Here is a 15,494-nt window from a genome sequence, read left to right as displayed (position 1 = left end):
ATTCCTTGTACGGGCATACCCCACTTTTTAAGTAGACAATGGGACCAGAGCATGTATGTAAAACGAAAATGTACTTAAAGTGAAGCAATACCTTTTTTAACCACTTTACCACCGGAGGATTTTGCTGTCTTCCGTCCAGGTCACTTTTTGCAATTCGGCGCTGTGCGACTTTAACTGACAATTGCGCGGTCGTGCGACGCCGTACCCAAACGAAATTTACGTCCTTTTTTTCCCACAAACAGAGCTTCTTTTGGTGGTATTGATCACCTGTGCGATTTTTACTTTTTGCGCTATAAACAAAAAAAGAGCGTTTATTTTTGAAAAAATAACAATATTTTTCACATTTTTTTATATGAAATTCCCCCCCCCAAAAAATGTAAAAAATCAAATTTTTTTTAACTTTTTGGCCAATTTGTTTTCTGCTACCTATGTTTAGTAAAAAAATCACAATAAGCGTATTTTGATCGGTTTGCGCAAAAGTTATTGCGTTTACTAACTAAGGGAAAGATTTCTGTCATTTTTGGTGTTTTTTTTTTTTAACGCGTAATGGCGGTGATCTGCGATTTTTTTTGCGGGACTGCGACATTGCGGCGGACAGATCGGACCCTTGACTGACATTTTTGACACTTTTGGGGGTACCAGTGACATTTCTACAGTAATCAGTGCTATATATATGCACTGTTACTGTAAAAATGACACTGGCAGGGAAGGGGTTAATTTTATTGGAGAGGGAGGGGTTAATGTATGCCTGGTGCTTACTGACGTGTGGGGGGGGAGGTGACTGTGTGACAGAAGGACAGATCTGATGTCCAGCTATGCTGAACACTCCGATCTGTCAGTCCCTGTCACTATGGAGATCCGCCTGCTGTGTTTACATACAGCGGGCGGATCTCCAGACTCGATCCCCGACGATCGGGGCAGAGCAGCGGCAATCGCCGCTGCTCCTCCGCTGGCCCGACTCCCGCTGTGAATGAACACAGCGGGAGCGAGCCTCCGGCGGCGCGCGCGAGCGCCGCCCACAAGGGGCGGAGTCCAGCGACGTAGGTCTACGTCGCTGGACGGGATCGCGGCACTTGCCGCAGTAGCCTCCATGTAAGCGGGAGGTAAAGTGGTTTAATTTCTCAATGCATGTAAATAATCTAGCTCCATAGGTAAATCTTGGTCAGCTTGACATGGCGTTGCTCCCAAACCATAAGTGACAAGGACACCAAGCTTGGGGAGCATGTTAAGGGGATCCAGGACTAGGACATGGTAGATTACCTAGGCAAGCTGGCCTAGGGTATGTTGTAGTGCTGGGTCCCCATCTCAGTGCTCCTAAGTTTGGTATCCCTGTCACTTATGGTTTGGGAGCAGTGCCATGTCAAGCTGACCAAGATTTCCCATAGACACCAATGTGAAAAACCAGGAGTAGTGCCATGCCAAGCTGACCAGGCTGTGTCCGTACTCGCGAGTGTACGTAAAGTGAGTGTACTTAAAATGGGGTATGCCTGTAATGGGAAATAAAAATGATCAAAAACTTTATTTTTTAAAAATCTGTGTTAAAAATAAAAAATAATAAAATAAATAGGAAAAAAAAAAATTAAAGCGACCTGTCCCGTTAGCTCGCGCGCAGAAGCGAACGCATACGGAAGTCCGCCCACATATGTAAGCAGTGTTCAAACCAACACATGTGAGGTATCGCCGCAATCGTTGGAGTGAGAGCAATAATTTGAGCCTAGACCTCCTCTGTAACTCTAAGCTAGTAACCTGTAGAAATTGTTTAAAATGTCCCTATGGGGATTTTTAAGTACCAAAATTTGTCGCCATTCCGCAAGGGTGCGTAATTTTGAAGCATGACATGTTAGGTATCTATTTACTCAGCGTAACATTATCTTTACATTATGGAAAACAATTGGGCTAACTTTACTGTTTTTTCTTATTTTTTTATTAAAAAAGTGAATTTTTTCCAAAAAAATTGCGTTTGGAAGACCGCTGCGCAAATAGGGTGTGATAAAAAAAATATTGCAACGATCTCCATTTTATTTTCTAGGGTCTCTGCTTAAACAAAATATATAATGTTTGGGGGTTCTAAGTAGTTTTCTAGCAAAAAAAAAAATGATTTTCGCTTGTAAACACCAAGTGTCAGAAATAGGCCCGGTCTTAAGTGGTTAAAGCAGAACTCCAAAGTAAAAAATAGCTCATTAAAAGATAAAATATAAGTGCAATACTTGCCTTTAATCCAGAGCTGTCGTCAAGCATACTTTTTGCCCCACAAGATGTTCTCATAATTCCAGGCTGAATGATGGCCAGCATCATTTAACCACTTAAGTCCCGGTAGATTTGGCTGCTCAAAGACCAGGGCCTATTTTGCGATTCGGCATTGCGTGACTTTAATGGAAAATTGTGCGGTCGTGCAACGCTGTACCCAAATGAAATTGAAGTCCTTTTTTTCCCACAAACAGAGCTTTCTTTTGGTGGTATTTGATCACCTGTGCGATTTTTACTTTTTGCGCTATAAACAAAAAAAGAGCGACAATTTTGAAAAAATAACAATATTTTTCTAATTTTTTTATATGAAATCCCCCCCCCCCAAAAAAAATGTAAAAATCAAAATTTTTTTTAACATTTTAGGCCAATTTGTTTTCTGCTACAAAGGTTTGGTAAAAAAATCGCAATAAGCGTATTTTGATTGGTTTGTTCAAAAGTTATTGTGTCTAATAACTACGGGAAAGATTTCTGTTATTTTTATTGGTTTTTCTTTTTACTAGTAATGGCGGCGATCTGCGTTTTTTTTTCCTTTGCGGGACTGCGACATTGTGGCGGAAAGATCGGACCCCTGACTGACATTTTTGACACTTTTGGGGGTACCGGTGACATTACTACAGTAATCAGTGCTAAAAATATACACGGTTGCTGTAAAAATTACACTGGCAGGGAAGGGGTTAACTTGGTGAACAAGGGGTTAAATGTGTCCCTAGGGGCGTGATCCTAACTGTGGGGGGCGTGGCTTGTGATGTAACCACAGAGACATGTGATCCTACATAGCAGGATCGTATAGTCTCTGAAGTTACACCAGGGAGAATGACGGACGGCTTTGTTTACATCAGCCGCCTGCCTTTCTCCCTCTCCAGCGGGAGATCGCGAGTGACCGGCGGACATCGGAGCCACCGGTCACTTGCGCGGGGATGCCTGTAAACGTGCGGGGGCGGGAGCGCGCCTCCGTCGGCACACACTCGCCCCCTACAGGCGGCTGAGCGAGTGACGTACCCCTACGTCACTTTGCCCAGCTGTGGGCATTCGTTATGTGGTTAACCCATTTCCTCCGACTCCAGGTCCTCATGGACCCACCAGCAGCCTGTGACTGGACTGTAAAGGAGAAGCAGCCTAGTGATGATCCCATCTCTCTGCTCTCTATCGGCATGCTTCTTGCCTGCACATGATTTCGTCTCATTCTCATTGGTTTCATCCTCCTCCAATTTAAGCCTTCCTGTACAGGAACTACAAGGGGCTGCTAGCAGTTCAAATGGTGGTGGCTGCTTGCATTTCATATTGCTGTAATGATTGATTAAAGCAGAATTAACCCCTCCTCTCCCTTACATGCCATTCACACTTGTGCAACTTGTCATGCGACTTTGGGCATCAGTCACACCCCATTTTTTCCAATGATAACCATTTATTTATGTGCAACTTCATTACGCAGCGACTTCAAAGTAATTCATGCACTACTTTGGTATACATCTTAACTTAACCACTTGCCGACCGCCGTCAGTACATGTACTGCGGCGGTCAGCCCCTCCTGGGCAAAGTGACGTAGGGGTACGTCACTCGCCCACGAGCCTCTAGGGGGCGCGCTCCCGCCCCTGCTTGTTCACTAACATCCCCGCGCGAGTGGCCGGTGGCTCCGATGTCCGCCGGTCACTCGCGATCTCCCACTGGAGAGGGAGAAAGGCAGACGGCTGATGTAAACAAAGCTGTCTGTCATTTTCCCTGTTTTAACTGCAGAGACTATACGATCCTGCTATGTAGGATCGTATGTCTCTGTGGTTACATCACAAGCTACGCCCCCCCCACAGTTAGAATCACGCCCCTAGGGATACATTTAACCCACTGATCACCAATAAAGTTAACCCCTTCCCTGCCAGTGTTATTTTTACAGTAACAGTGCATATTTTTAGCACTGATTACTGCAGTAATGTCACTGGTACCCCCAAAAGTGTCAAAAATGTCAGTCAAGGGTCCGATCTGTCCGCCGCAATGTCACAGTCCCGCAAAAAAAATTTGCAGATCGCCGCCATTACTAGTTAAAAAAAAAAAAAAAACAATAAAAATGACATAAATCTTTCCTGTAGTTGGTAAACGCAATAACTTTTGCGCAAACCAATCAAAATGCGCTTATTGCGATTTTTTTTTTTTTTCACCAAAAATATGTAGCAGAATACAAATTGGCCTAAAAATTACATTTGGGTACAGCGTCGCACGACCGCGCAATTGTCCGTTAAAGTCGCGCAGTGCCGAATCGCAAAATAGGCCCTGGTCTTTGAGCAGCCAAATCCTTCGGGGCTTAAGTGGTTAAGGGCCATAGACTTCAGTGTTATCCCTCCAAAAGATGCATGAAAGTCATACCTGAATGCTCAGTTCTATGTCACTGTACAGCTGTTGTTCTGCTATAATTCATTAGGAAGTGAGTCGTGTATTTATGCTCTCGCTTGACCCAAAAGATAATAGACCTCTTTTTTTGGTAAATTGTGTTTTCTCTTTCATCGACGGACACAGCACTCCATCAATCATAACTAGTGGGTTATATTGCCTCCTCCAGGAGTAGGATTAGGCAGAACAAAAAACACCTGGCTATGCCCATGGTCCGTCCTCAGCTTGGTATATAACCCCCCTCTCTGCTCTGGGTAATCAGTTTTCATCTGTCTGGTCAGGAGTAAGGACCTAGGCTCCTGGTTGGGATCTCTGCTCCTAGCAATTTTTTCTCCTTCCTTACATCTTTTTTTGTTCTTTCATGTGGGAGATCTACAATTAAGGGCTGGGCGACGGGCTGAATAATCTAGATCCAGTGGCCCCCGAGCCCAGCCAGCGAGCGCGTGCAGACCACAGCTACGCGCTAGGTCGGCCGCAACATAGCCTTACCAACAGAAGCTGGCCCGCAAGTTAAATGTCTCGCAGGGTCGCATACCCACCAGGCTTGGGTCTGAGTCGCAGCGGTCCCTTGGCCAACAGCTCCCCTACTTCGATGGCGAGGATTCTGTCTGGAGCGTTACTCGCACCATGGAAGGGTAGGTACAGTTTCCCCTTTCCCCTTTTATGAGGTGTTTTTTTTGGGGTGGATACGGGTAACCATCCTTAAATCCCTCAGTGAGCTGGGCTTCCCCTCTGTCTGGACCTGGAGTCTGGTGGGGGTCCCAGGGCAGAGAATGCAGCGAAGACCCCTGGGGTCTCCCCCGCTATCCCCATTCTGTAAGGGTCCTGGGATAGTGTGTGTCCTGCCCTGATAGTCTGGATGGGTCCCAATGTAGGAGACCCCTAGGTGCATGCCCTACTGTTTGCACCGGTCTCTTCACTGGGACCCCTCTGCACTATACCCACATTGCAAATGCGCAGCGGAGTCTCCCCTAACGTGTGTTCTGCTTTTGGGGGGGGGTCCCCTTGCAGAGGGTGCAGCGTTGCAGAGGGCGCAAGAAAGATCCTGGCAGCATGGTTCAGTGTTTGTAACTGATGGTGGCCATTTTCCCTTAGTTTGGCTGGTCTCTGGTTGGCGGCCATGTTTATCTAGCCAGATGATGTCACATGGGCCATTTTCCCTTAGTCTGGCTAGTCTCCTGTTGGCGGCCATGTTTGTGTAGCCCGATGTCACGGGGGGCCATTTTCCCTTTAGTTTGTACCTTCATTCAGGGGGTTCGACTTGTGGCTCCACCTGTACGGCCTCTTGCCACCATGGGATTTAAATTTAGTGTTTTCGGTTTTCCAGAAACCTACATTTGAGAATATTCAGGAGATTCTCTTGTCTGCATTATCCCAGAAGGTTACATTCTTGGTGGCTATTACCTTGGCCTGCGGGGTATCTGAATTGGCCGCATTATCCCGTCACAGTCCCTGGTTGGTGGTTCTTTGTCCCTGTCCATCATTCCTGCCCTAAGTTGTCTCTGACTTTCTTTTGAATGAGGAAATTTTAATGCCTTCCTTGTGTCCCAAGCCGGCTCATTCCAAGGAATTTGCTTTGCATACCTTCGATGTGGTTTGCGCGATTCGGGTGTATCTGGCAGCTACTGAGTCCTTTCGGAGGTCAGACTCGCTTTTTGTGGTTACGGACAGACCAAGAAAAGGGCTGGCCGCTTCTTGGGCTACCATCTCCAGATGGATCAGACAGACTGTGTCTTAGGCCTATTCCGTTAAAGGTCAGGTTCCACCTTTCCCTGTCACGGTGCGTTCTACTTGGGCGAAGCCTGCTTCTTGGCCCTTCCGTCATCAGGCATCAATATCGCAAGTTTGCAAGGCGGCCACTTGGGCGTCGGTGCATACCTTCACAAAATTCTATAAGGTAGATACTTTGGCATCTGCGGATGCTTCTTTTGGCCGCAACGTTTTGCAGGCTGCTGTTTTAGAGGGGCTGTTCCCTCTTGAGGGGTGTTTTTCTTTAAACTTATTTTTTCAGACAGGGCTCCTGTGTTCTGGTTAAGGGTACTTATGTTTAGCCTTGGGTTATTTTGCCCACCCCTCATTTTCCCTTTGGCACTGCTTTTGGACGTCCCAGTAGTTATGATTTATGGAGCGCTGTGTCCGTCGATAAACAAAAGAGAAAATGGGATTTTTGTACTTACTGTAAAATCCATTTCTCTGAGTTTATCGACGGACACAGTTCTATGGAGTTCTGACACTGCTTGCTACTAAACTGATTACCTAGAGTAGAGAGGGCAGTGCTGTATCTTGGCCTAGGCCAACAAGGCCCAGGCCTAGGGCAGCACTTTGTAGGGGGGGGGGGCAGCAAAAAATTTGGACTTGTGTTTGCTGCCACTGATTATTTCACTTATTTGTATAAGGACTATGGACTTTCTATTTATTATACAAATACGTTACATAATCCTAGGACTACATTCAGTGGCAGCAAACACAAGTTCAAATATCTTAAAAGAACTGATGGGGCTGTACTGATATGGCAGCACTGATATGCTGCACTGATGGGCACTAATATTCTGCTCTGATGGCCACTAATGAGTTGCCAATAGTGGGTACTGATAAACTGCACTGATGGGCACTAATGAGGCTGCAATGATGAGGCTGCACTGAAGGGCACGAGGCGGCACTGATAAGCTTCACTGATGGGGCTGAACTGATATGGTGCCCTGATGGGCACTAATATGTTGCACTGATGGGCACTAATAGGCTGCACTGATGAGACGGCACTGATAAGCTGTACTGATGGGCAATGATAGGCTGTACTGGTGGCCACTGATGGGGCTGCACTGATGAGGCTGTACTGATATGCTGCAGTGATGAGGCTGCACTGATGGGCACTGATAAGGCAGCACTGATGAGCTCTGATAGACTGTGGTTGTGGTTTACAATTGAGAGGGCGGGTCATAAACAGGAAGGAGTGTGGCCTTTACAGGAAGGAGTGGGTCATATTTCAATTAGGGGGTGCACAAGTTTAGTCAGGCCTAGGGCAGCACAAAACCTAAATACACCACTGAGAGAGGGGGGTTATATACCAAGCTGAGAACAGCCCATGGGCGTAGCCAGGTGTTTTTTTGTTCTGCCTAGTCCTACTCCTGGAGGAGGCAATATAATAACCCAGTAGTTATGATTTATGGAGTGCTGTGTCAATCGATGAACTCAGAGAAATGGATTTTACGGTAAGTACAAAAATCCAATTTTTTTTTTTTCATTTTTCATTATTTCACTGACAGATGGGCGATCTTCTCCAGAATTTAAATCGCGAGGGAACACAAGCAGGGACGGGCCAGAAGAAGCCAATGTAAGCATGCGGGGTCATATGAAACTATTCTGTTGTGTAAAGGCTCCCTATGACCTCATATTACTTCACTTACCTCTTGCATAGTAAATGCCTCCCACCCATACTAGCTCCCAGGGCATGCTGTAAGGGTAGAGGGCACCATGAGCACTATTGTCAGGACCTGGGTCATCTGCTGGTGGCACTGTGCTTCCCAGAGCTGAAGGTTGTAGTTTGTGTCCACCAGTGGGTGTCTCCCAGCAGAACCTAGTAATCCGTTTCCACCTGATGCTTGCTGCTGGGAGGGTATTTAGTTCCTCCCTTACTAATGCCTCTCACTTCTGAGAATTTTGCTGCTGTCAAATTCTGTTTGCCATTGATCCTGTTCTTGCTCCTGTCCTGTACCATGTGGCCTTGTACCTCCTGCCCCTTATTCTTGATCCTCATTCCCACCTGCTCCCTGCCCCTTCAGTTTTCCCCAGTTTGCTTTTATATTGTATATACACTATATTACCAAAAGTATTGGGACACTTGCCTTTACACGCGTTTGAAATGGCATTCCAGTCTTAGTCCGTAGGGTTCAATATTGAATTGGCCCACTCTTTGCAGCTATACCCGCTTTAATTCTTCTGGGAAGGCCATCCACAACGTTTAGGAGTGGGTCTATGGGCATGTTTGACCATTCTTCCAGAAGCGTATTTGTGAGGTCCGGCATTGATGTCGCCCGAGAAGGCCTGGCTCACATTCTCTGCTCCAATTCGTCCCAAAGGTGAGGTCAGGACTCTGTGCAGGCCAGTCAAGTTCCTCCACACTAAACTCGCTCATCCATGTCTTTATGGACCTTGCTTTGTGCACTGGTCCAAATCATTTAGTGGAGGGGGATTATGGTGTGGGGTTGTTTTTCAGGGGTTGGGCTTGGCCCCTTAGTTCCAGTGAAGGGAACTCTTAAGGCGTCAGCATACCAAGACCTTTTGGACAATTTCATGCTCCCAACATTGTGGGGAGCATGAAACAGGGATGGCCCCTTCCTGTTCCAACATGACTGCGCACCAGTGCACAAAGCAAGGTCCATAAAGACATGGACGTGACTTCTTCAGCGGGTTACGAATCCATACATCGTACAAATGCGTACCTCTCCGTACCCCGCTGAAGAAGTCACGCCCACTGACGCAACGCGTACGGGGGAGGAGCTGTGACGTCACCCGCGACGCTCCGAAGGGATCGAGACATCGGAGCACATTGTGTATCATGCTTGTCTGACGTTCTTTATGCACTAGGAAAGTGCCACCATTGTGAGTAGTCTTAATTTAGCTTTACAATAAATGTTATTTCAAAACTGAGAGCACTAGATGTCCTTATGTCTTTTTTGGGATGCACAACTGCTGATCGTTCTGGAGTTTGCTGCTGAGCATAGGAGATCGGGTTTAGCAGAAGTCCATCTGGTTGTTCACCTTGATTTAAAGTGCAATGACCTTTAATGGTCGAGTAATGGAGGTGAGAGGCTTGTACGTACTTTGGTGATGGAATCACGAATGAAGTGGTGCATGTATTCATCCTTTACAGCACGGGTCTCCTAAATCCTCATCTTTGTGCTAAACTCTGTGAAGCTTATAAGGACTATCATATTCATTATGGACAATTTTTGTATACTTTTAGCAACACATGCGATGTATACAAATTTAGCGCTGCACCTTCATTGTATTTTATGGGTTGTTAATAGACTCTTAAGATTAGGCGCCTCTGGTGGAGTGAACCGCTTGAAGAGTTGTATGTCATAGTCAGCTCTCGGCCATGATATGATCTGGAGCCGGCAGGATAGGCTACTGACTATGTGACAGCTAATCACAGTGGTCACATGATCGGGAACTTCATCCTGCATTCCTGGCCATAAGGACCCACTTAAAGGGACGCAGGGTTAGGCGGGAAGGAATTTATAAACAAAAAACTGACCTAAGTCAGTAAGTCAGCGCTCACTGACTCACAGTGGAAGGTAAATGCATAGACCATATGTGCAAAAAACACACAAGCATATATAAACATATAAAATAGTAAGGCAAAAAATTCTAAAGAAAGAGGGGGGGGGGGGGGTAATGTATATATAACAAACAAGTCAAAGATGGGAGTGCAAAAACCTCATCTATGAACGAAGTCCTTCCACAATCCGGAAAAAATCACAGTGTAGATGATTCCTTGTAGTGGATGGTCATGGAGTCCAAATCAAGGTGTATGTGGCATATAGAGTGCAGGCAGCTCCTCGGGAGGTGAGGGACCCTCCAGGCATATAGCAAAAAAGGAAGAAGACAAAGGGCGCCAGGTCACAATATAGTATGAGAAATATGACAATTTATTGTAGTGACTTACATGTACAAACAATCCAAAATACAGCCGGTAAACCATGAACAACGGTACTCGCAATGGGACACATCCGGGATGATCAGATCCGGGGACCTGCTGAACGAACCTGTGCTGTGTGGCAGTGTCTATGATACAGGTGCCGGTTGCTGCTGTAGGTGGCGCAGGCTCCCTGGATGGGCAGCCTTGCAGATGTCTGTGTACAGCGGGGTCGATGAAAGCAGTGACCCGGAACCGGAAGTGATGTCAGCGACCTGTCAGTTCCTCCACGGAGTCTGACAGGAACCACAGAGCTGGATAGAGTGTGTAGGGCGGGCCGCAACGTCGTTTCGGAGGTCCTCCTCCTTCATCAGGCAGCGTTCAGCAGGTCCCCGGATCTGATCATCCCGGATGTGTCCCATTGCGAGTACCGTTGTTCATGGTTTACCGGCTGTATTTTGGATCGTTTGTACATGTAAGTCACTACAATAAATTTTCATATTTCTCATACTATATTGTGACCTGGCACCCTTTGTCTTCTTCCGGGAAGGAATTTACATGGTCCTGCTCACTAATATTGATTTGTGTTTTTTTTTTTTTTTCTCTGTTGTTTCTCATTACAGAGCGTCCCAGGAGCCCCCACAACGGAAGGTGAAGCAGGGGATGGAGCACCAACAGAGTACCCCATGCACCTTCCCCCACAAATGAGAGTGCCATTTATGCCCATGGATCCTAGAGCACCTTTCTTTAGGAGACCTTTCCCTATGCCCCCACCTCCGATGGATATGTATGGACCTCCTGGCTACCCGGGTCTTCCCCCACCGCACATTGCAAGTAAGGCTGATTATGTGTGTATAACATTTGTGCTCTTCATTAATGATAAGTTGCTTAACCGGTTGCCGACCGCCGCAAGTACATATACTGCGGCGGTCAGCCCCGGCCAGGCAAAGTGACGTATGGGTACGTCACTAGCCTGTCACTGGCTTGTGAGCCAATAGCGGGCGCGCGCCCGCCCCGGCTCGTTCCCTAAGAAGTCAGTGCGTGTGACCGGCGGACCTGATGTCCGCCGGTCACTCGCGATCGTGCGCCGTGAAGGGAGAAAGGCAGACGGCTGATGTAAACAAAGCCGCCTGTCAGTCTCCCCTGTGTAAAAATGGAGATCACACGGTTCTACTATGTAGGACCGTTGATCTCTGTTCTTACACCAGTAGCCATGTCCAATGACAGTTAGAAACACGCCCCTAGGGACACACTTAACCCCTCCTTCCCCAATAAAGTTAACCCCTTCCCTGCCAGTGTCATTTTTACAGTAACAGTGCATATTTATAGTACTGATTACTGTAATAATGTCACTGGTACCCGCAAAAGTGTCAAAAATGTCAGTTAAGGGTCCGATCTGTCCGCCGCAATGTCGCAGTCCCGCAAAAAAAAAAAAAAAATCGCAGATCGCCGCCATTAATTGTTAAAAAAAAAAAAAAACAACAAAAATTACAAACATCTTTCCCTTAGTTAGTAAACGCAATAATTGCGCAAACCAATCAAAATACGCTTATTGTGATTTTTCTTACCAAGCATAGGTAGCAGAAAACAAATTGGCCAAAAATGTTAAATTTTGATTTTTACATTTTTTGGGGGGAATTCCATATAAAAAAAAATGTGAAAAATATTATTTTTGCAAATTTTTCGCTCTTTTTTTGTTTATAGCACATGATCAAAAAATCGCACAGGTGATCAAATACCACCAAAAGAAAGCTCTGTTTGTGGGGAAAAAAGGACGTCAAATTTGTTTAGGTACAGCGTCGCACGCCTGCGCAATTGTCCGTTAAAGTCACGCAGTGCCGAATCGCAAAATACCCCCTGGTCGGAATGGGGGTAAAATCTTCCGGGGCTTAAGTGGGCCTGAACTTAAAAAGTGACTATTTGCTATCTTTTAGGGAACATCTACAAATGTAACAGTGCCTAAGTAGCACCCTAGAGGATTTCCTTGTCCTAAATTTCTCCTGAAAATAGCAGTGCACTCCCTGAGCCTAGAGCCTCCTAGTTTTTCCTCAAGCTTTTTTCAGTCAAGGCACCCTTCAACATTATGGACCATCTCGAGGCATCCTCCAAAATGATGGACAATCTCGAGACACCCTCCCAAGATTTTGGGTTTTGGACAGTCTTGAGGTGCCCCACCCTTAAATATAAAAACGAATTCTAATAGTGTTACATAATCTATTTTTGAGGCACCCTCCAAAATTATGGACAATCTCGAGGCACCCACCAAGATTTTGGACAGTCTTGAGGTTCCCCATCCTAAAATGTAAAAACGAATTTGAATAGTGTTAGCAGCATCAATATACATAGAACAACCAACATTAGAGGTGATTTATTCTTCCAAAGCAAATACACTTTCTCTTTCGCTCATTGATGGACACCGCTCTATATCTTCTTGACTGATGGGTTTATGCTGCTCTCCATAGGAGTAGGACACTAGGCGGAAATTTGACCACGCCTATAGGGCAGTCCCAGGGGATATACTCTCACTTCCTGCTATAGGACTTCAGTTTTTTTTTTCTTCTGCCTAGTCAGGAGTAAGGACCTAGTTCCTTGCTGGGATCTCTGGTCCTAGCATTTTTTTTTCCTTTTTTAAACAAAAATTTTTCTTTTTATTATTTTCCACCCTAAAGTTGTCTCTGGTTTCCATTTAAATGAAGACATTGTGTTGCTTTGTCTGTGTCCTAAGATCCTAAAATGATTGGCTTACATTCTTTGGATGTGGTCCGGGCATACAACGCGATTAAGAGAAGCGTTTTAACCTCAGGCAACGCAGGGGGTTCTTTACTGTTAGAGCTACAGGACTGTGGAATTCTCTGCCACAAGAGGTGGTTTCTGCGGGAAGTATGGTGACTTTCAAAAGACTCTTAGACATACATCTCAAGAATCAGAACATTCAGGGGTATGAGAGATGATTACGGCCACACACACCTACACAGGTTGAACTGGATGGACTATTGTCTTTATTCAACCTCAACTACTAGTAACTATGTTGGGTGTACCTTGCGGGAATCGGATTCTTTATTTGTCTCTATGGATGGACCCCGTAAGGGGATGGCCACGGCTGCTACGACCATTTCCAGATGGATCAGACAGACGGTGGTGCAGACTTATTCCATTAGGGGTCAGGATCCTGCTTTCCCTGTTCAGGCGCATTCTACTCGGGCGCTTGGTGCCTCCTTGGCCTTCCGTCATCAGGCCTCAGTGTTACACCTGGTCGTCGGTGCACACTTCCACAAAGTTTTTATAAGGTAGATGTGATGGCATCTACAGATGCTTCTTTTGGCCGCAAGGTTTTGCAGGCCACTGTTGGAGAAGTTTAGTCCTCTTTCCGGGTGTATTTGTTTTTTTTTGTCAGGTGAGCTCTGGTTGAGCTTTTGTTTTGCCTGGTTGGCTATGTTTTACCTTTGGGAAGTGTGTTTTTTCTTGCTTTGTTATTTCCACCCCTCATATTGACACTGCTTTGGGACATCCCATAGGTCAAGAAGACATGGAGCTGTGTCCGTCAATGAACGAAAGAGAAAACTGGACTTTTGTCTTACCGTAAAATCCTTTTCTCTGATGTTCATTGACTGACACAGCACGCGCCCCTCTATTGAGTTGGGTTTTAGGTTCTTCTGACGCTGTTAGTTTTAAAACTGAAGACCTATAGCAGAAAGTAGGAGTATACCCCCCTGGGACTGCCCTATAGGCGTGGTCAATTTTTTTCCCGCCTGGTGTCCTCCTATGAAGAGCAGCATAAACCCATCGGTCAAGAAGATATGGAGCTGTGTCCGTCAATGAACATCAAAGAAGAATTTTTTACGGTAAGACAAAAATCCAGTTTTTGCAAGCTGGTACAGACTAGTATTCCAATGTTTCTCCATCACTTAGCTAATGAGACCCCAAAGCTGATGGAGAGAGGCAAGAAGGGTCAAACAAGGATGATATGCAGGTAGTGGAAGATGTCATTGGTCACTAGAAGGTTGGCAGTTAGAAGGTTGTAATTTTTAAGTACCAAAGTTTGGTGCTCTTCCACGACTGTGCGCAATTTTAAAGCGTGACACGTTAGGTTTCTATTTACTCGGCGTAATATCATCTTTCACATTATATAAAACATTTGGGGTAAATGTTTTTTTTTTTTTTTTTTAATTCATTAAAGTGTTATTTTTCCAACAAAATTACGTTTGCAAAATTGCTGTGCAAATACCGTGTAACATAAAAAAATTGCAACGACCGCCATTTTATTCCCTATGGTCTCAGTTAAAAAAAAAATTATATATAATGTTTGGGGGGTTCTGAGTAATTTTCTAGCAAAAAAAAAAAGATGATGATTGTTACATGTAGGAGAGGAGTGCCAGAATTGGCTTGGGCTGGAAGTGGGTAAGCAAATAGGAATGTGATAATCCTAAAAGGAATGTAGCCTTTCCTTTTTTTTTTTTTTTTCGCCAAAACAATGTAAAATGAAAAGTTGTTTTAAAATTTAACTTTTTTTTTTTCCCTCCTACTCTAGTGAGGGGTCCTCTACCACCGCCTTCGCAGCGCTTCCCTTCTTATCCAATGCCCGCTGAAGCCTTCTACCCCCCACAGCACATACAGCCTCCGACCCGACATGACCATCCTTCAGAGACGCAGCCTGTGCCTCCGCCGCCCAGTGACTCCACCTCCCACAACCTCCCCGAAACACAAACTTGATGTCGCCATGCTAGAAATAAAAAGACTTTCAGAGATAAATGATTTATAGGATATTATATTTATAGTTTTTGGTTCAGAAGATATTTTAGCATCTGTTAAAAAGTTAAAAAAAAAAAAAGAATGGTAATTTAACTGTGAATAAGAAGTGTGAACGCCAAAGCATGCGGAATTTTAATTTGCTTTTAATTTGAATGTAAGCAAGCAGCGCATTATTCTTTTTTTTTTTCTTTTTAAGAAAGAATTTTAGAATATACATAAAAGAAGCAGATTATATTCCGGAGAAGGATGCCATGAATAAAGTCTAGTCTTTTTGTATGCGAGATCTTTACTGTTGGCATTAATTAATTTGTTTTAAAGAGCAACTCCAGCCATGCCTACTGGGCACTTTCACCCCCTCCCTGACCAGGCCAATTTTCAGCTCTGTTGCACTTTGAATGACAATTATGCGCACACTGTACCTATAGGAAATGTATCTCTTTTTGAGACAGATCTTTCTTTTGGTGGTATTTTTTCACCACTG

The 15,494-nt window shown here is 45.1% G+C and overlaps 1 protein-coding gene across 1 annotated transcript in view; it reads left to right on the top strand.

The window, feature by feature from the left end:
• Positions 1-15,159, top strand: part of MIA2 (MIA SH3 domain ER export factor 2) — a 127,965-nt gene extending 112,806 nt beyond the window's left edge. Inside the window, 3 exon segments of the mRNA XM_082275861.1 lie at positions 7,890-7,957; positions 10,888-11,098; positions 14,793-15,159. Coding sequence (XP_082131987.1) covers positions 7,890-7,957; positions 10,888-11,098; positions 14,793-14,974 — 461 coding nt within the window. The 3' untranslated portion in view covers positions 14,975-15,159.
• Positions 15,160-15,494: the final 335 nt, after the last annotated feature.

The sequence above is a fragment of the Pelophylax lessonae genome, assembly GCF_965119305.1.
Source record: "Pelophylax lessonae genome assembly, chromosome: 13".
NCBI lineage: Eukaryota > Metazoa > Chordata > Amphibia > Anura > Ranidae > Pelophylax > Pelophylax lessonae.
Note: the sequence above shows the minus strand (reverse complement) of the source record. Positions and strands in the feature narration are given on the sequence as shown.